At 37.6% G+C, this 20,243-nt stretch overlaps 1 protein-coding gene across 2 annotated transcripts in view; it reads left to right on the top strand.

The window, feature by feature from the left end:
• ptprsa (protein tyrosine phosphatase receptor type Sa) overlaps positions 1-20,243 on the top strand; it is a 245,785-nt gene that overhangs the window by 160,394 nt on the left and 65,148 nt on the right. For both annotated transcript variants that reach the window (XM_088005040.1, XM_088005041.1), the window contains 5 exons: positions 2,234-2,344; positions 12,473-12,742; positions 12,924-13,505; positions 13,678-13,814; positions 13,903-14,047. In XM_088005040.1, the coding sequence (XP_087861166.1) occupies positions 2,234-2,344; positions 12,473-12,742; positions 12,924-13,505; positions 13,678-13,814; positions 13,903-14,047 (1,245 nt within the window). The remainder of the gene's footprint in view (positions 1-2,233; positions 2,345-12,472; positions 12,743-12,923; positions 13,506-13,677; positions 13,815-13,902; positions 14,048-20,243) is intronic.

Here is a 20,243-nt window from a genome sequence, read left to right as displayed (position 1 = left end):
CTCAGACATAGTTCTTTCTCTTCCTTGCTCCTACTTTACTTATTAGCTGTTGGCTGTTGTATTTTGCTAGGTTGTTTTGAGATTTTTTTTTTTTTTTTTACCGTTATATGGAACTTTTATTTGTGTTTTTTTTTTTTTTTTAAGCTGCCACATCATTATCAGCCAGCTGAAGTTTAACAAAATTCGTATATGTAGAGCTGTGCTGTTTGATTTAACAAAGGTGAGTTCAGACAAAATATTTAGAATTCAGCTGAAGGAAGTCTGTCTGACAAGCCGCTGGCAGAGGTTTCTGGATCTGTCCACCTGGAGTTGAACTTCATACGTTTCTTTCTTTGTGGTCTCAACTTCTGAGCACATTCCAATCCACCTGCCACCACACTGGCATTTGCTGTTCCAAACGTACATCAAACAGATCAAAATCAGATGCTCATATAAAGCCAGAGCAAAAAAATAAAAAATAAAAATGTACCACCTGCACTCTGCAGGCAGATTTCTTTTTTCATTTGGTTCTCGAGGTACATGCCAGGAACAGAGGCTTCTGAGTGATGAGGTGATCTGAGCAGTAAAGCAAAATGAAGAGAAAGTGAAAGAAAACCGAAAAATGAAACGCTATCGATTGTTGTACCTTCAGGTCTGTTCTCCGTTTAAATTGGTAAATATATTTGCTCACACCTCAAGGTCTCAAATACTCTTTTCTCTATTAGGAGGCGAACGGACTAAAAGCGTGACTAATCTTTATAATTAACCAGGATCGATTGTCTAATTTGTGGATGAGGTGAAATGTGTTATTTGAACACTGTTTCAGAGCGGTGGCCTTGTACAACATTGTGTTCGCTTGCAGATGTGATGGAGAGCGTTATAGTATATTACAAAGCTTTCGGGGCAGCTGCTGGCATATTGATGCTTCTTGGCTAAACGTTAACGAGCGATGGTGGTGTTGTGTTTGTCAGAGAGTCCCAGGCTACAATCTGTCTGCTGAGCCAGCCAGAGGCCCTAATGATATCATCAGGAAGTGCCGTCAACAACACTCTAACGAGGAATGATCCTGGTGTTTCACCTCCCTCTTTTGTTCCCTCCTGCCTTTTGCCCATGTTGCAGCTGAGTGCTGAGGTTGTCTTGCCTTGCACACATGCAGTTAACTCCAACCAAAACATAAAAAAACAGTAATGATGTTAAAAAGTAGTTCATGTCTTTTGAGATAAAACATAAACAATGACCAAATGAGTAAAGAGTAAAGTGAGTAGTCGTCTGCCTCTCAAATACACTCATACTCCTCGAGCTTTTCCAAATTTTGCCACATGTGACTGGCCATGACGAAACTAGGAACAAGTTTCCTCGGCGGCATTTTGAGTTGGTGAGTTAGTCAGAGTTGTTTGTATGATGGATGGAGCTAAAATCAGGTTCATCCTAGAAGAAATGTTAAGGACTGCAAAAGACTAGAGACTAGGACTGAAGGTCATGTTCCTGCAAGACAAGCCTAAACTTAAAGCCAGAGTCATAACAGAATGGTTGGATCAAATGATATTCCAGTTTTAGAATAGCTCAGTGAAAGTCTGGACCTAAATTCACCTGAACATGTGAAGCAAAATGTGAAATCCAAAAACAACAAAAAGCTATTCATTCATTTGAACTGAACTTACTTTTCAAATGAGTGGGAACATGGGAAAACATTTCACTCAATAGATTTGCTAAGTGGGACGAGTCATGCCCTGTAAAACTTTTAGCAAAAACAAAACAAAACAAAAAAAAACAGGCAAAGTGTGGCATGGATCTGTATTAAGCCCCTTTGGGTCATTATTTAAAATTATAATTTAAGATCAATTAATTTCTTCTGCAGTTTAATTACTTTGCTTACAAGGTAACCTTAACACTTTTCTAATTTACATTTCATCACGCTTTTCTTTTTTTGACTTTGTAGCTCCTTTTTGCTAACAAATTAAACATTGCTCCAAACCCAAAATGACTGATTCAGTTCACGTTTTGATTTATTTAGCTTTTTGTCGACAAATGACTGAGGCTGGAATTCAGCTGAGTTAGTCATGCTAGCCTGCGTCAGCATTGCTGCAGAGAGAGACTGTATTTGAAATGACCGTGTGAAATTTAAGTGATTCCCAGTGGTTTGATTTGTTTGTGTCAGATAGACTAATCATATATTTTCTGCTTTCTTTCTCTCTTTTTTTCCATGTTTCTCCCCCTTCCCACCTTTTCTTTGTTGGATGTTGTCTTTCCCCAGGTGCCCTGCAGATCGAGAACAGTGAGGAGTTGGACCAGGGGAAGTACGAGTGCGTGGCGTCTAATGAGGAAGGCGTACGCTACTCGTCCCCCGCTAATCTTTATGTGCGAGGTAGGGAGCAACCAGCCTGCTGAGCCAGGCAAAAAAAAAAAAAAAAAAGTAACAAAAATAACTAAATAAAATCTACTTTGTCTAAATAAAATGTCTTCACAGTGCAGCTCATCTTTAATTGGTATTCTTGAGCGTTAAATACTATAATTGCTTCCATTAAACTCCGTTTTAATCTAGAAGTGTATGCACAAGATGTTTTGCAAAATTAATATCAAAGGAATTTAAATCTTCTACCATTTATATCAATGCCTTCCCATAATTGTTTTAATGCACTGAAACTTCCAAATGTAAATCTATAATTGACCAACTAATGTTCTTCTCTGTTATGATGCTCCATTTTGTCTTTCAATGCCCTCCCCTACTCACTCGGAAGGAAATGTATAGCCCAACAAGCCGTATGTCTTCACGGTATCAGTTGCCAAAGACCTTTGACCTGTTAACTGTGTGCCCAATCAAATGTTTCCCCACTACATCTCAAGTTGACACCTTAAAACACACTGAAAATATTTTTGTTTTGGTTTTGTTTGTTTTTTTTTTGTTTTTTTTATTTGATGAGTGTTTTACAGGTAACGGAGCACAACGGTAAGTGTTGATTTTGATTGATTGGCTAGGTAATGTTGCCCACCAATCAAAATCATTCACCCCTTCTTGCCTTTTCCAGTTTTGGGGGAGGAAAATTTGTGTTATAACAAAGTGAAAAAGCACTGTATTTTTACACACAGCTCATTTGTCAGATTGACCATAAATCCTACACTTCCTGTATTTCTTCCTCATGCTGCACTGGAGCGTAAACTTATAGGGCTTCCCAGTTTTTACTTTTGTGTACGGTCTTTAAAGGCCTTTACAGTCGGTACTTATTTTGGTTGGCATGTTCCTGCAAAATGAAGATATATATATTTATATAAAAACAATAATTCAGAGCGAATAGTTTCATAGGAAACAGACTATAAAGACAAAAGCCTATCCTCAACCACTAATGCTAAATGACAACGAATCCCTGTTGAGGGAGCTTTAATAAATTGAAGCAGATGCATTTTCGGCATGTATTATTTATATTGTGCATATTAAATAAAGATGCCTCGGTATCTACTCGGTTTGTTCCCTCTGCTGTGTACCAAATAACTTTGTTCCCAATAAATAATTCACTACTCCAACATTATAAAATGGGTCAGGGAGCTGCTTTTTCATTATTATTGCTATCATCAGACTCAGTGAAATAGAAGCGTGGAGAGGAGAAATTCTACTACAGGGAGCTGAAGGTAAAAAGAAAATGGTTCTTCAAGACTGTCAGCATTCATCTAGCCGAGGCACGAGCTGGTACAAATGTGATTCAGCAAGCGGCGTCAATTAACTATCTGCTATCTGGTGGTCCTTGCGTGATCATCGCTCTGGGCGAGCCCCTCCCGCAACAGATTATTTTAGGTGAGCAAAGAGAATTATGCTATATTTTTGAGAACACAAAAGACACTTCCCTTCTCTCTTTTTGTTTTCATAAAATTGAAATTATTCTAAAGCATCTGTCATTAGATTTCCTTAAAAAAAATAAAAAATTGTAAAGCAGCCCTTAAATTAAACACTAAAGAAGAATCTCAAATAGAGTTCCAACAAATCATCATTTGTGAGCCTCTTTCTGTTGAGGTATTTTCTACATCTTCCTTGACTAGCCACCATATTAAGCAACACAAAAACAGTTCAGGCCCATTGACCTTATTGCACCCTGGTGGTGAACCCCATGTCAAAGCCCTCCACGCCCACTAGCTTAGTCGTCTTATATTTTACCCAAATGCTCTCAACAGAAATCATTAATATCTATGTAAAGAATGATTCTTTTTTCTTTTTTTTTTTTACATTTTACAACTATTTTACATTAAATCATACATGCACTACTTGAAATAACTTCCAAAAACACATCCGATATTACCACAAACACTGGCTCCACGAGCATGCTTTTACAAAAGTACTCCAGACTCATAATTACTCCAGTGCATTCACACTATGTGACACACCTGTTATGCTGTGATGGTGTCAGCCTTTGTTTGTTTTCAGTTAACTTTTGTCGATCAATTCTGATACTTGATGTTGACTATGTTTTGTTCACGAAGCAAAATGCACTTGAGATTAGCAGCTGTGAGGAAGGATAATTGTAAGGACGAGAGAGAAACCCTGAAAATGAGGCATGTGGGTACTGGAGCAAATGAGACTCCTTCCCAAACATCAACCATAATGACAGTGTTTGCTGATTGGCTTCTTAGAATAATATTTTTTTCTTACCAGCCTTGAACTGCAGCTGCTAATTTCCCCCCGAATTGTCTTTTTTTAAATTTATTTGTTCTTTTCAATCTCTCATTTGTTTTTGTTTTGTTTATTTTCTGTTTATTTCATTTCCTTCTCTAGCTAAATAAAATGTGGCCACCCCCATGAGCCTCTCATTGTGGCCATAAGAAGCTTGTGAAATTTTGAATTATGAATATGGTACGCTTGAATTGACTCCAGTGGCGCCCCAATCCTTTCTCCTTAGCAGGCAGCAGAGCGACCACTGGGGTGAATCTGATTGTTTTGGTTCAAAGTTTATTTAAAGGGGAGGGCAGGCAAGTGTACTTTGAAGACGGGTGTCACTGATGACAGGGACAGGGGTAAGGGGGGAAAAAAAGAAGGAAAGGGACATGTAGCTGCAGCGAAACACCTTGAGGTGGCTTTTTTTACTCTCTCTGTGTTTCCCCTATTTTTCTCTTCTCCTCATGTCATTGTGTTCTGCATCAACCCCTTTACATCCCTCAGAGCTTCGAGAAGGTTGGTGTGTTTTTTCTTTTTTACTTTTTTTAACCCGCATTTGAAAAGAAAATTCAACATGTTTGACAAATTTTAGCTGTTATTTGCCTTTTGCAGAGCTCGATTATATACTAATCTGAAAAAAATAAATAAATACAGTTAATCCAAACTGCTAAATAATTTTAAAAGACCATATTTTTTTTTATTTTTTTTATTTCCAAATAAAATATGAAATCAAACCCCGATTAGCTCGGGTCTTGTTTATTTAATTTTATGTTTGCATTGTGGGGCCTTTTCACGTTTTGCATCCTTTGGTATTGCTTCTGCACCTAAAAGCTTTACTTGCATGTGTTGTTATGGAAACCCAGCACATGAAAATAGCAGCACCTGTTGCATGATGGGAGAATGTAACTGCGCTTGCATGCCCGTGCAAAAACCCCTTTGGCCCCGATGGGTTTTTTTTTCTTCTCCTTTTTGCATTCTCTGTGTTTTGTTTTTTTTTCCTGTCTTTCTTGGGTTTTCTAAAAATATATTTTGTTCCTGACAACCCTATTTTTAGCTTCTTTTTTTTACTTTTGAGTTATGATGACGGTGTTGTGTGTGTGTTTTTTATGGTTCTATTTCTGTTTTGTTTTTGTTTTTGTGTACTATGTCGTCATTTTTTTGTGGTTCATTAGTTTGTAAAAAAAAAAAATGTGTTCCTTTTTCAACCTGATACTGCTCGGCTTCTTGATACTCGGAGTGCAACTGCAAATGCCGAATGAAATTATAAATGTGTATACAGCCAGTGTTCCTGTCATCTGCTTTGGAGTGATCCATTACCAAAAAGATTAGACCTGATTGGGCCTGATTGGGTTCCATGTTGATATTGGGGAGCCATTAAGAGATGCCATTTGCAATATTGTGCTAATCAATAACAATACAATGACCTCAGCATTGCATGTAGTGCTGCCAAGCAAGCGAGTAAAGATGCATATATACATATTTGTATTTTTTTAGTTGATGTGGTTTGTTCTTATTGATTGATTGGCAGCTGCCTTTCACATAGTCAGGACAAACATTTACACTTTAATCAGTTATATTGTCATTTATGATTTTTTTAAGCTCATATAAGTAAACAGTATTTTTAACATGCACACTATAGATCTTAAACATCAGAAAAATCCATAAGTGATGGATGCAAACTGATTAGTGAACCCACAGGGAAACCCACAGTTTGTCACTGTGTGCTTCAGCTTCTTTTTACAATATAATCAGATTTTTACTGAACCATACATCACCTGCTGTAGTGAGTTGACCTGTTACATTTTCAACTCAACTTGTCTGAGTATATAATATAAAATCTTTGGAAAGTAAAGGAGAGTTTTAGCTATTGATACTTTGTCTTTTTATTTTTTGCATTTCTTTGAAAACCAGTTGTTGAATGAAGGTAAATCAGCCCTCATTAACACAAGGCAGGTGCTGCATAAAGGCTTACTTTGCATTAATTTGACTGAGGTTACCCAAGTAAATTATGTAAGATATACTAGACTGGACTAGACTGATTGTGAGTGACAAAGTTGCTAAGGCTTTGCACTTACCTCAAAAATATATTTTCAAATAAATTGCTGTCATTTTTGTACCTTTTAACAATTTAAATATGCCTAATATTCAAAACACAGATAAAATGTGTAGCTGACGTTCATTCATATAATTCAAACTTGAATTGTCTTCCCTTATAGACATCTTATGTCCCCATGTGGTTGAATAAATGGAAGCAAAACAGGATTTCTCATATGGTTTGCTTTTGGAGCAGCTGCCTTTTCTTTTGTAACTTCCCACTTACTTTACATTACTTCCATACCATTAGTATCAACAGCTGTCACTTTGGAAAGAAGCTAACAGTACAATATATATTTTTAACTCAATCTAATTATAGATTAGTTCTAGACCCAGTTCAACAAAGAAACACTGATGCAGAAAGACTGTGCTGTTATGCATGTGCATGCTCTCCCTTCTACTATGATATTTGCCTGTTTGTGAATGTGCTTGCATGTCCTGCTCTGCATCCGTATTTAATGTTGGGAAAGAAAGCTAGATTACACCTTATGTTCTCACTGGCCAAAGCAAATTCTAGCCATCTCTATTAGATGTTTGCCTTACATAGCCCAAAAAAAATTCTCATTTGCAATAGAAGTGCCTGTATTCACCACACAAAACATATGGCCCATTACCTCCTTCACTAATAAACTATCTAATTAACTTACTAACTAGCTTGGCATGCACTGGAATTATCATACATGTGGGGGAATGTTCTAGCAGTATAGCTTGGCTGCTTGTCATGTACCTGTAAGACAACAGCAATAGTTAACACTCTCAAGTCCCTTTTTATTATTAGATAGCCATGCCATGATTCCTGTTAGTTTCCTTTAGGTAATAATTTCCATTTTGATGAGCCACCCATAGGGAGAGTTTAGCAGTGGTGCAGCAAAGGTATGTTAATACAGGCCAACCCCTGCAGCTTAAATGTAAATGCTGTAGGACTCACCCTGCAAGTGTGACTAAAGGATCTTCATACTGTGCCTGTGTCCTCAGGCAGTAAGAGGGTGTAATCTCAGCTTCAAGGTGACACTAAAGGCTGCACATTATTTTGGCTTCCCCCTTCATTTTGGGGCAACAAAACCTGCCTCACAAAAATAGCCAATAATGTCCACCTTCTGACCTCTGTTTTTCAACACAAATCCCTCCACAACACCTCCCACTTAGTGCAATACTCTGGCATTCTCTCTCGACTGCTTCTCACCTCGTCCAGTGTATGGCTTCTTGTCTTTCTCTCCACATTGGGGCTTGAAATAAGACTACATATTGTTATCGGACCACATGAAATGTGGATTTTTGTTTTCTTTTTTCTCAATTCCAAATGGGCCGGCTGGGCTCCTGGTCTCTGTGAATGAGGAGCGTGTCCATGCAATTGGGATTCTTTCTTTATTACTATTTTTTTTTTTTTTTGTTGGAATGCCTGTGCATTTTAAAGGTATTAATGGCGAGGGTTTTATTTGCACATATAATGACAGACTGCATATTGACGTAAAGTTCAGCTGAGCATGTACTCGTAACTTTCAGAACTTTGAAAGTATGGTGACTCATTATCATGAGCCATTGAGGAAACTTTACATTTAAAAGTAAATTTTCATTTAGAATCTAACGATGGATAATGAAGTGCAAACTATAGTGTGCTCCAGCATCAGTTGGGGTCTTAATTAGGGGCTTTATCAAAACATTGAGATGAAACAAACGATTTTCCAAGATGATTGCTTTATGTATAGTTTCTACAAACATCCTTATGAACGCTGTTGTTTCAAGAAATGTGTTTTTTCCACACAAACACACCAAATGAAACCCAAAACATTCTAATAATGACAGCCCTGTACGTGGCACTGTAATGGGCCCAAGAAAGTACATCAACAACATATAAACTTATATGGTTGAGGTTAGAGGTTGGATTACATTGTTTTGAAAGAAAAATTACATTCTGGTTGCTTATCAAAAAGGCAAAGTTAGATATTTGTGTTGTGTTTTTTTTTTCTTCACTTTTAACAGACAATAGAGCTTTCTGATTCCTTATGCCTTATTTTTGTTTGTTCTAAAATATTAAAACAACTTACTTATATAATAGCAGTTTTCACACCATTCTCATTTATACGATACCTTAGTAAATGCATTGTTTTACATTACTATACAAGTAGACTATTAGCTCCATTTGTCCTCGTGTTGGGTTTAAAAATTGCATATGACTGATTTTTTGTTTCTTTGTACCAGAAGTTCTTAAATAAAATAATAATAATAATAAAAAAAAAAGCTTAAACCGATTTTAAATTGTAACTTTCTTGTCAGATTCTTCAATTGATAAAGTTATTAGCTGTTTTAGGATAAGTTTCCACATGGTTCTTAACATTATAGTTTCTTAAAGGGGACTAGAGATATCTTCCTGTGGGGAAACCTCATTCACTTAACCATTTCAGCTCCCGGTCCATTGGCTGATCTGAGCCCCAGGGAGAGAATATCACCCTGAGATAAACTTTGATTGAATGTTTCCCCAAAATGCCCATGTTTGTCATGTTCAGTTACCACAGACATTTTGAATTGGAAGATAAATTCTTGAGACAAATAGAATCTTAAAAACATCTAATAGTATTGATGCAAACCTCTCTGTGAACACAGCTGCACTCTGGTACTGTCTATGCTGTTCGAATGTAGTTCTATTTGTGGATTTGTTCAATTTCGTTTGTTTCCTTTCATTTGATTTGATTTTGTGAGTCTGTGTGTCTCGAGCAATGCTATAATCAGTCATAAATGGCATGCTTGGATGGGCTTGAGTGACATTTTTTTGGATTGTTTTGGTTCTCTGGTGTTCGCCCGAGTGGATGAGGGTGCACCGCTCTATGTCACTCATGCCATAGCCACACCCATGCATGTCTGTGTGAGGAATGGGCTGCCCTATCACCTTTGTTGGTTAGTTAGGTATGCTTTATCAAATTATAATGCAGAGAATTATTTTTTCTCCACCCTTAAGTGGTTGATTTTCTGCATTTTTTCAACAGAGATAATGAAAAAAATATCTCAACCAAATACTTAGTTTTGATAGGAACTTTTATTTTTTTTTTTTTTTTGGAAAATAATATTTTTGGGGATTTGCAAGTGTCCATTTTTCTTGGTACATTTTTACTGCATGTCATTTTTTCATAGCACAAACCAGCCTTTTTCAAAGGTCAGCTATGAACTTTTTGCCCTCAAGGTTAGGTTGTTACGCCCAGAGTAACAAAGTAATTGACATTAGCAGTGGATAGAACAGAAAATGCATACAGAGTAGATTAGAGACTTATCAAAACCCCAACACCAGCCATTTTCCCCATTTGAGTGTCCCTCACTCTGTATCTGAAAGTATCCATCAGTGATTTATACTGATTTTACATGTGCAATTCAGTTAAAAGAAAATCCCTCTGAGTTTGTTTATATAATAATTCTGCCTCAGTTTTGTGGATAAATTAGCTTTTCCCATGCAACGATCATATGAATCCCATTTGGATTGACACGGTTTGTTTTTAAATCTAATTTTACTTTAAGGGCCCCTTTCAGTTTTTCCTTCAATCACTCCCACTACCCTGTTTTGTCCTTCCTTATGCCCACCTGTCCTAAACATTTAACTTCCACTTGCACACAAAAGTAATGTTTAAGGTGGTGATGAAGGAACATGTGCCTGATTCTTGATTTTAAGCCCCAGTGTGTGAGATCTCCAAACCAACTTTGAGCCATGATCTTTTCTTGTTCTTTTTTTATTTTCAATCAGTTTTTATTCTATTCCCCACTTATATCCTCCTTCTCCTTCTCCCCCTTTTCTGACAACCCGATCCCTTCCTTTCCCTTGTTGCGTATTGTACAGTATGTCCGCGTGTCAATCCATTTCCCTTTGTCTTGTTCGTTGTCTTGCTGCTCGAGTTTGTTTTTTTTTATTTCTGCCTTGTGTCTTGTCTCTCTTCCTTTGTTTTGTGCGTCTCTCTAAAGTCATCTTTCACATATGTTTCATCATGTTGTCTTCTGTATCTTCACTACTTTCCTTCTCTCACTTGACCTTTGCATCCCAACAAACATTTTGACATTAAATCAAAATATTTTCTTTGTTTTAGTCTGCTGTGTATTTGTAAAATCTTGTCTTTCCTACATATAGCTTTCCTTTGAAATTGCACACAAATATGTAAAATGGTTGAAGAAAACATTAGGGTAACTGCAAACTCCTCCATGTCACCTAATGTCAAATGCTTCCTGGGATGCCTCTCTCAATCAGTTTCTTTTTTGCAGAATCATGCTCTTTCACTCTATAGCTCTTGCATACTGTACACACGCACATCCATGCCTATACCAATGCAAAAAGTATATGCATCTATATACCTACAGATACACACACATTACACTATACCTGTCACATCCTTCGTCTGAATCTCAGGTTTATTATCCTCCCTCTTCAATCCAGTCCCTTTCCATAACTTTAGAGGTTCTACCTGTCTTCCTCTCGTTGCTGGTATTCATTTCTCTTTCCCTCCATCTCTCCTTTCTATTCTCTGAACTTCTACTCACTGTTGATCCAGTTCTGTTTCTTTACTCCGACACTGTGTACTAGTTAGCTTCCTACCTACAATGGCTACAGCTCTTTTTTTCTGTGTACTCCTAGGCACACACCTTGTTCCTTGATACTTATTTTGTGTTACCGGGACTGCGATGTGACAATGTGCCATCATCACATTTTGTCACATTAGCTGAAGAAAAGCAAAGTTTACACAGCAGTAAAACGGGTTACCCCTGTCCCCCCTTTACCCCTCCTCCACCCCTCCCTCCTCTATTTCTTTCTCTGTCACTCCTTACTGCACTGTTCTCTCTCCTTCTACCCTTTCCTCAAAAGTTATTTCTTCTATCTTGTGCTACTTTTCCTCTCCAATCGTCTTTTGTCTGGGCATGCTAGCGACCCTTCAGTTATATTCCTCAATGCATTTTATCTCAAGTTTTATATCTACTTTTGTTATCATTTACTCCTTGATTTACCTCGATCTATTTATGCATGCTGTCTGTGAAACTGATAGCTGCATCTATCAATGGAACCGTGTCAGATCTTAATAAGGCTTTGTCCAGTGGATCTACCCTAAACCACAAAAATCTGATTAAAGTTTCTCATCTTTAAGATGATCTGAAAGTAGAGCAAGGTGTTAAGTGCAAATGTGTGCTAGAATTTGGTTAGACCTTACAGAGATGGTCAATAGTTCAGTAACCCTACACTTCCTGTGCTGTGGGAGAAGCCTGCAATGGCCTACTTCCTGTTTGGCATGTGTGTCTGAGAGGACAGGAAGTTCCAGGTTGCCCGGTCGGGCTTATGTGATAGAATTATCACATGGCCTTTACTACTATATTACTCTTCTACTTTGCGATCAGGTAGTGCTTCAGTTGTCCACGTGTCAGTAGTTCAGCCCCCAAAGATGAGAAACTCGTAATAGATTTTTGTGTCTTTAATTGTGCTGTGATGGGTCAAATATTGGTCATTGGAACCTTGTTGCTATGAATCGTTGCTTAATTGTTAATCTATATTGTTGTTGAAGCATTTCTATTAGTTTAGTTCTTTCCCATTATTTGTTATTTTTTTTATGTTTTCAAAAGTCTAGTTTTATTTTATTTTTTGTTTGAGTTCACGTTTATCATGTTGAACCTTTTGTGTTATATGTATACCTGAGAAGGATCAATTTTCATCTGCCTCTCTTGTTACCTCTCCTTTTTCTCTTCTTTTTGACTCCTTGCCCTCTTTTGTCATCCTTTCTCCTTCCTCATGCCTTCTCGCAGTCCGGCGGGTACCTCCTCGCTTCTCCATTCTTCCAGAAAGTAAAGAAATAATGCCAGGTGGCAGTGTGAACATAACTTGCGTGGCAGTGGGGTCGCCCATGCCTTATGTCAAGTGGATGCTGAACGCTGAGGACTTGACGCCAGACGACGAGATGCCAGTTGGCAGAAATGTTCTTGAACTGAGCAGTGTCCGTGAGTCAGCCAACTATACCTGCGTGGCCATGAGCAGCCTTGGCATCATTGAAGCCGTGGCACAGATCACTGTAAAATGTAAGAGATGACTATTTGTGAAGGATCTATGACATTCATAGAACATTTCACTTCCAATCTCTTGTGTTAAGTTACAAAAAAAACCAAAAACACTATCTCGATCTTTGTTCTTTTTTGTTCAGACTTCTTGAGCAATCACGAATTAATATCTTCTCTCATTTCTTCTGTGTTGTCACAACAGCTCTTCCCAAGCCTCCAGGTACCCCTGTGGTTACTGAAACCACAGCCACTAGTGTGACCATTACGTGGGACTCAGGAAACCCAGATCCAGTGACATACTACATCATACAGTATAGAGCCAGGTCCCCAGACAGCAAGTATGAAACGGTGGATAGCATCACCACTACACGTTACAGCATTGGTGGCCTCTACCCAAACACAGAGTATGAAATACGTGTCTCAGCGGTGAACTCAATTGGACAAGGTCCACCCAGTGAGCCAGTCGAAACTCGGACTGGTGAGCAAGCTCCCGCCAGTCCACCAAGAAACATTAAGGCCCAAATTCTTCCTCAAAACACCATGATGGTGCAGTGGGAGGAACCCGAGGAGCCTAATGGGCAGATCAAGGGATACAGAGTTTATTACACTATGGACGATTCGCAGCCCATGAGCCTCTGGCAGATCCACAATGTCCAGGACAATCTCATCACCACCATTCAGAGCCTAGTTCCTCAAGAAACATACACAATCAAAGTCCTTGCATTCACATCTGTTGGTGATGGACCTTTTTCAGCCCCAATTCAGGTCAAAGTATTACAGGGAGGTAAGGATATGAATAATTACTAATAATGTAATAGTGCCGCTGGAGCTGTTGGAACTAGATTCTCTTAATAAAATGGTTTAGAAGCCAACCTACTGGTCATTATAATTTAACCCTTGCAAATGTTATTGTCTTGACTCTGAATTATTGTAATATCCTCTGCTGTTGTGTCCAGTTCCAGGTCAACCATCCAAATTCCAAGTCGGTGCTGTGTCAGACACCAGCATTGAGCTGACCTGGGAACCTGCATATGAGAAAGAAGGAATTATAAATTATGAACTTCGCTATAAGGAAGGCGATTCAGACACTCAGGTAAGTGTTCACTACCAAAGCTCTAAAAGTTTATTTCAACAATTGTTTTTTAGTTCACCATTTTAAATTCTTATATTTTGATTGACAGTTGAAGAAAACATTTGGACCCACAAAATCATATGTTGTGGAAAGTCTCCGTCCCAATACAAAGTACCGCTTCTCCCTGGCGGCCATCTCTAACAAAGGCATTGGGGCGTTCACAAATGAAATTTCTGAGAGGACCTTGCAAGCCAGTATGTAGCCTTTTATTGATATTCTCTCCTGTTTTTGTTTCAGGTTTGCTAACAAAAGAAACTCCTCTTACAAAACTAAACTATGATCTTGTTTTCTTTATGGACCATAGCAAAAACAATTTTCATTTATATTAGTTCTTTTTCCTGCTCTTTTGACTGAAGCTTGCAAATTTTTCTCTAATGTCAATGGCCTAGCCTCTGAGTTATGTGTTTAAACAATGACTTTATTTGAAGCTTACTGAGGCTACTTATTTGTGATTTAAAATGTCTACTGGGAACATATCCATATTTTCATACATTTTGCAAATGTATGAAATGTAATTTGACATTTTTTAAAACTCTGTTAGGCTTGTATTATTCTAATAAATGTTTACTTTATGGACTACTGCAGTTGAAGAGACTAAGGGAACATTTTAAATAGCATTTACCTTAAGTGTTGCTTGTATTATTTCATGCATGGTTGAGAAATCCTTGACTCTACCATGGCAGCCATTCAGGTTAGCTTCAACGCTTGCTCATACGGTGCGCTGCCTTTTTACCCAAAGCTCGGCCTTAAAGTCTGAGTGGAGTCTCCAGGGGAAGTGTCAGAGATTTGGAGCTTCTTAAAGAGACAAAGGCCAATTTTGAGGATTTAAATTGCAAAGTCAAATTTCTTTTAAATTATGTTTGTTATAGAATTGGTAGAACAGCCAAAGTTAAAAATTACTTAATTGTTCTATAAATTGGCACTATGTGCCTGGAAATATATAATACCCATCTATAGCCCTCTATTAATGAAAATGGCATTGATGACACACTTCTCTGTTCAACAGCCATTTATAATAAAAACAAATAAAGCATTGAGATTGTATTTTTTTTTTGTTTTTGCTGCTGCTGCTGTTTGCATCCATTCTGAATGGATTACATTCTGAATGTAATCCATTCAGAATGGGAAAAGGAAAACTGTTTTTTTCAAGTACAGCTATGATTAACATTCCATGCAGTAATTCCCTCCTCTCTTTTTTATGGTACTTCAACCAATTCTTCCACTCTGAAGCCCCATGTTAGTGACTTTTTACACTTGAGTGCATTTAATTCGTCTGATCTTCCTCTTTTCATAGGGTTCTTCAAAACTTCTAAAGTTCCAGGTTGCCATAATCCTCTATCTCATTGGAAAACTAAAATTTAAAAACTTGGTTTGGTTAAGCACCTGTTCGTCAAAATGCCCCTCTAGTTCACATCCTTGCTTTGTTTGCCTTTTTTTCCTCACTGCTGTGCTTAGGAAGACGTAAATGTATGTGTACTCAGCCATGGAAAACATACGTTGTTGCGGATAGATGATTTCGGTAGTTCCTTTTTTTTATGTATTTTCTTTCACTTTTGTTGATGTGTTCCTTTCCTTTGTAGACAGCAAGTCCACATCCCACATGACACAAAAAATGCTAGTTCTCCTGAAAAACCACCAAGGCTCTCGTATGAAGTGTACACATATTTGAGAGTTAAATCTTGTTGTTGGGGGGGAGGGGTAGAGACAAGTGATGTGACGATGGAGAGCATTACATTTAAAAAGACAATTGTGTCTTCTGCAGATCATAGTCATAGATCTTTAATTATATTTTGAGTGGCAGGTGCTTTCATCAAAATAAAAATTATTGGAGAATAGCTACTTATAGTCAAATAAAGACGGCAGAAAAGACAAAAAGACAGCATTTTAAATCATGGACGCAAAATGAGGATGTAAATTTAGACAAAGTTAACTTGGAAAGTTGATGGAAGATTCATTTGACCTACATGTGTCAAACTCGAGGCACGGGGACTAATCTGGCCCATCAGAGCTTCTTATGTGGCCCTCTCAGCTCCATAGGGACAGAGAAATAGAGCAATTGATTGCTTACATATTATTTTATTCGTCAAATTAAAGGAGCTTTTATTTTTTATACAATCAAATTACATATGTACCTCGAGTTTTTTTTGAAACGGCAAATTCATGCTAAATCAGCAGACCCCTGCACGTTTTTGCGCTAATGTATTATTGTGAGTTTTTCGCACATTAAAAAAAGAATATTAAAGTGATGCTACCTCAGACCTGCAGAGGTCAGTATGTTTTACATCTACTACACTGCTTTAATTGATGTCAAATGATAGTTTGTCCTTGATACAACAAGTACCAAAAAGTTACATTTATCATCAAGTGCAAATATTGCAAATATGTCTTTCATCCATCCATTTTCTATACACCCTTTTCCCTTAGTGGGGTCAGGAGGGTTGCTGGTGCCTATCTCCAGCTAACGTTCCGGGCGAGAGGCAGGGTACACCCTGGACAGGTCGCCAGTCTGTCTCAGGGCATATGTCATTCAAATATTTCTAAATTAGCGCCTGAAAATCATTGATTTCAATTGCAAACAATTACAAAAACATTCAGAAAATCCTGGAGCAGTGTGAACAGATGTTCGATATTATTTAATTTTAAGAAATACCTTATTGAATGCAGACACAGCTATTCATTAATATTTTAACAATATGTTAATGGTTTTTACCAATACATTCTGCCACAACCAGCCCTTTAAGAATATTCATAAACTTGATGTGGCCCAAAATGAAAATGAGTTTAATACTCATGCTCTAACTAATGAATCATCGACACACTATGAACACTTGAATGAGAACAGTTTAATTTCATTTAATAAACAATAGTACAGTAATAAATCTTAATAACTGTTGTTGAAGTAATAAGGTATTTAATTAACTCCGCTGAGGTTTCAACAGTAAACTTGGCACACTATTTTTGTTTATTCACATATGGAAGTTAACATGAAATGCCTTATTGCTAATATTATTTCGACTGACAAATTGTAGTTTAGTCAAACACATACCGGAGAAAATGAATTGTGCATGAATGGTTTCATTGTTTTACTACACTGACAGTATTTTTGTTAAATCAGAGTACCTTCAACAGTGACATAGGAAAGCATTGGTGGTGGGAGCCGACTTCCTATAACACATTTTCTGTTTCTACCAGTGCAACTTGTTGGCTGTGCCTCGACATGTGAGCGTGTGGGCTTTGGAACAACCACTTCACAGTTCTTTTTGTTCCTGCACAGAAAGTGCAGTGTTACTGCCAAGAACTCCACTTGCATGTGACACTCACTACTGCCCACTCGGGGTGCTGTTGAGCAACTGTCGCTGAACTGATGAACTTTGACTCCTCTGCATGAAAAGCCACATATCTCCATCCCCATTTCTGTCTTGGCATTTCTTGAGTACAGTGTGCGTATCCCCATGTGTCGAAGTGTGTGTTTGTGATATTCTTGCCTGTTTTTGCATTTGCAAACTGCAAGCAGAATTGAATACGCCCCTCCTCCTTTTCCTCTTCCTTCGTCACCCTCTTCAGGTCTTGTCCCTCTCTTTGTCACATGTTAACTTGTGGATTGTAACTAAAACTGTTCTTGGAATGCCTTGACATCGTTTTGTTCACTTAAATCCCTCTTCCCTTTTGGTTTGATTGTTATTTATTTATCTATTTATTTATTTATTGGTAAACAGAGTTATATCCATTTATTTAATTTTCTCTATTCACTTGGGTCTTAATTTTGAAATACTATTAATTTGATTTATCTCTCTGTATCTTCTAGCCACATTTCCATTTCTGTTTGGTTCTTGTATGAACCCAAGTCCACCACAGGTTCGAATAACTGCAACAAAAGCCAATGCAACCATGCTTACTTACTTGAATGGGCTTTTGAGCAAACATGATGGGAGATAAGTCCAACATTTTAAGATATAGGATTCTTCATTTTCGTTTTTTTTATTATTATTTTTTATTGTCCTGCACTCTTTGCTCTCCCTGAACAGTGGTCCACAGAAATAATAGAAAATGCAGATCTTACCTCTATTTTCGATAGCTTGGTCATAACACTAAAGCTAGCAGCCATGCTTGCTTTTTTTTTTATTTTTATCCATTCTATTGACATTATTTTATCCTGGGCCTCAGAGATGTTTACTGACATGTTTTAAGCCATTTTTTCCTGTACATTAAAGATTCATTGTAAAGTTGCTGCAGTCACTTACACCCATTGGTTGTTCAGCACTAAGTCAGGATATTCGAAAACTAAGTTGGGCAAACGCAGTGCTTATTGTTAAAAATTACTTGATCTTTTGGACGCTCAAAGGTAAGTGATTGTGTGGTTTAGAGATTCAGTGTGCCGTGTGGAGCCAGCTAAGATGGGATTGATGTTTTTACCAGATCCAAGGTATAAAAAAAAAAATAGAACAGAACTAATTTATGACCAGAGTTTTTTTCCTTCTTTACAGCTGTATTTTTCAGTTCATATTAACAGCTCTCAAAATGTCTCAAATACACCTCCTTTTAGAGAGAATAAAAGATTACTGTTCTTGAACAATTTGAACAAGTCACTTCTGCTTGATTGTTGGTGCTCAGTAACTCTAGATGGCTGTTCATTTACTTACATTTACCCTGAAAATATTGATACCCACTGAGTACAATCAATGGTACTTGTGCCACTGTTTAAGAAATCTTTTCATTCATTCATTCATTTGGTAGTAATAGCTATGTTGCTTGATTGAAATAATCAGTTGGATATGAAACTTAATGACATCTAATGGAGAGATTGCTGGAATTAATCCCTGAAAACTAAAAACTTCTCAAGAACACAAAAACTATTCAGGATTTGCACATAAAGTAGTTGTTCCTTCCCAAACATGATGTATAAGTTCCACTTCCAGACCTCCAGCATCTGGCACACTGAATCACTATGCTACAAAGTTGAAAGACAGACAGACAATATGACATTTCAGATGTGTTTCCTCTATGTTCTATGCAGAAACTGTTTATAAAACATTGAAGGTTATGCTCAGTCCAAATAGCATTACCTGAGGCTTGTAATGGGAGCTTTGACGAGCAAAAAATTCAGAATAATCCTGGAATTTGTCTGCACTCTTTAACTACTTCAATGTGGCTGATACCAAATTATTTTCACTTTTCAAAGTTGTGTCAGGTTTTTATATAAGCAAGACATTCTCTCTCACAACGGCTCCCATTCAGAAACAAGACCTCACTTGGTATGCTACATTTGTCAGTCCAGGTTGAAACCAGTTTATGAGACAGTTCAGACATGGCCAACAAGAGGGTCCACAACCAGAAAGCATGGAGGGTAATTTTTCCAGCTGTTGCCAGTTTTAAAACATGCTGAGAAGACTTGAGATAGACCCTGGAGTGGTTGTTGAGGGGCTGCAGGGCTCCCAAATGGCAGATAAGAATCCCATTTCATAGAGTCAGAATTAATTTCATGCTCTGCGATGAGCTCTGAGCCAAGGCCTTGGATTGTCAGGCTTTGTTACACATTTAGATTATACCTAGACCCTGCCAGTAGCCAGTCAAAAGCCATCTCTAAAATTAAAGTGGCAGATTCTAAATCCTCTGTATTTAACCAAACAAGCAGTTTATTCCCCCCACTTACTGTAATTGCAGAAGGTTTTTAGATGTATTGGAATATCTGTGTGAGCCACACCATGGCCATTTGGCATCGCTGGGATTAATTCTGTAATGATCTACAAGAACGAACATCATGTCATTTGAGGTTTCTGATACAGTCCATATACAAAGATGGCACTTAGACTGTGATAGAAATAGCATTCGCAATTTGTGTTATTTTAATACTTCACGTTAATATCGAATTGTAACCATTGTAGTATTTTTGCTAAGAATATTCCATATCCTCTAAATTCCTTTCACTTTGAATTTGAAAGTTGTAGTGAAAAAACCTCCCACATCATATTTCAGAGTCAAAGTGAAGGAAGTAATTGCAGACAAGACCAGTTTGTCTTGTCTTGATGACTTCATATGAAAGTTTTGATGCACTTCAAGTGAAACTTTATCCAAAATACTTCTTTTTGTGGTTGCATACCATAATCCTACGACTGGCCCTCCATGGGATATTAAGGATGCACCCAATCCAGTCTTAAATTGTTATCAAGCATAGAGATGCCTGTGCACTGTGATAACCTCCACCCTGTCAGAATTATAGACCTTTTCTTTGCCACAAAGAATGAGAACGGAGCAATCATTCTTGACGGGGGAGAGTTTGCAAATACAATACGGGCAAAGGAAAGAAGCTGAATGGCTCAAAATCCAGTAAGACCTTAAGTAAATAAGCCCATTGGACACAGAAAAGGGTTTGAGAACTAAGGCTGTGGCCCT

This window comes from Poecilia mexicana, unplaced genomic scaffold, assembly GCF_051168715.1.
Source record: "Poecilia mexicana isolate PSO_F unplaced genomic scaffold, ASM5116871v1 scaffold_4, whole genome shotgun sequence".
Taxonomy (NCBI): Eukaryota; Metazoa; Chordata; class Actinopteri; order Cyprinodontiformes; family Poeciliidae; genus Poecilia; species Poecilia mexicana.
Note: the sequence above shows the minus strand (reverse complement) of the source record. Positions and strands in the feature narration are given on the sequence as shown.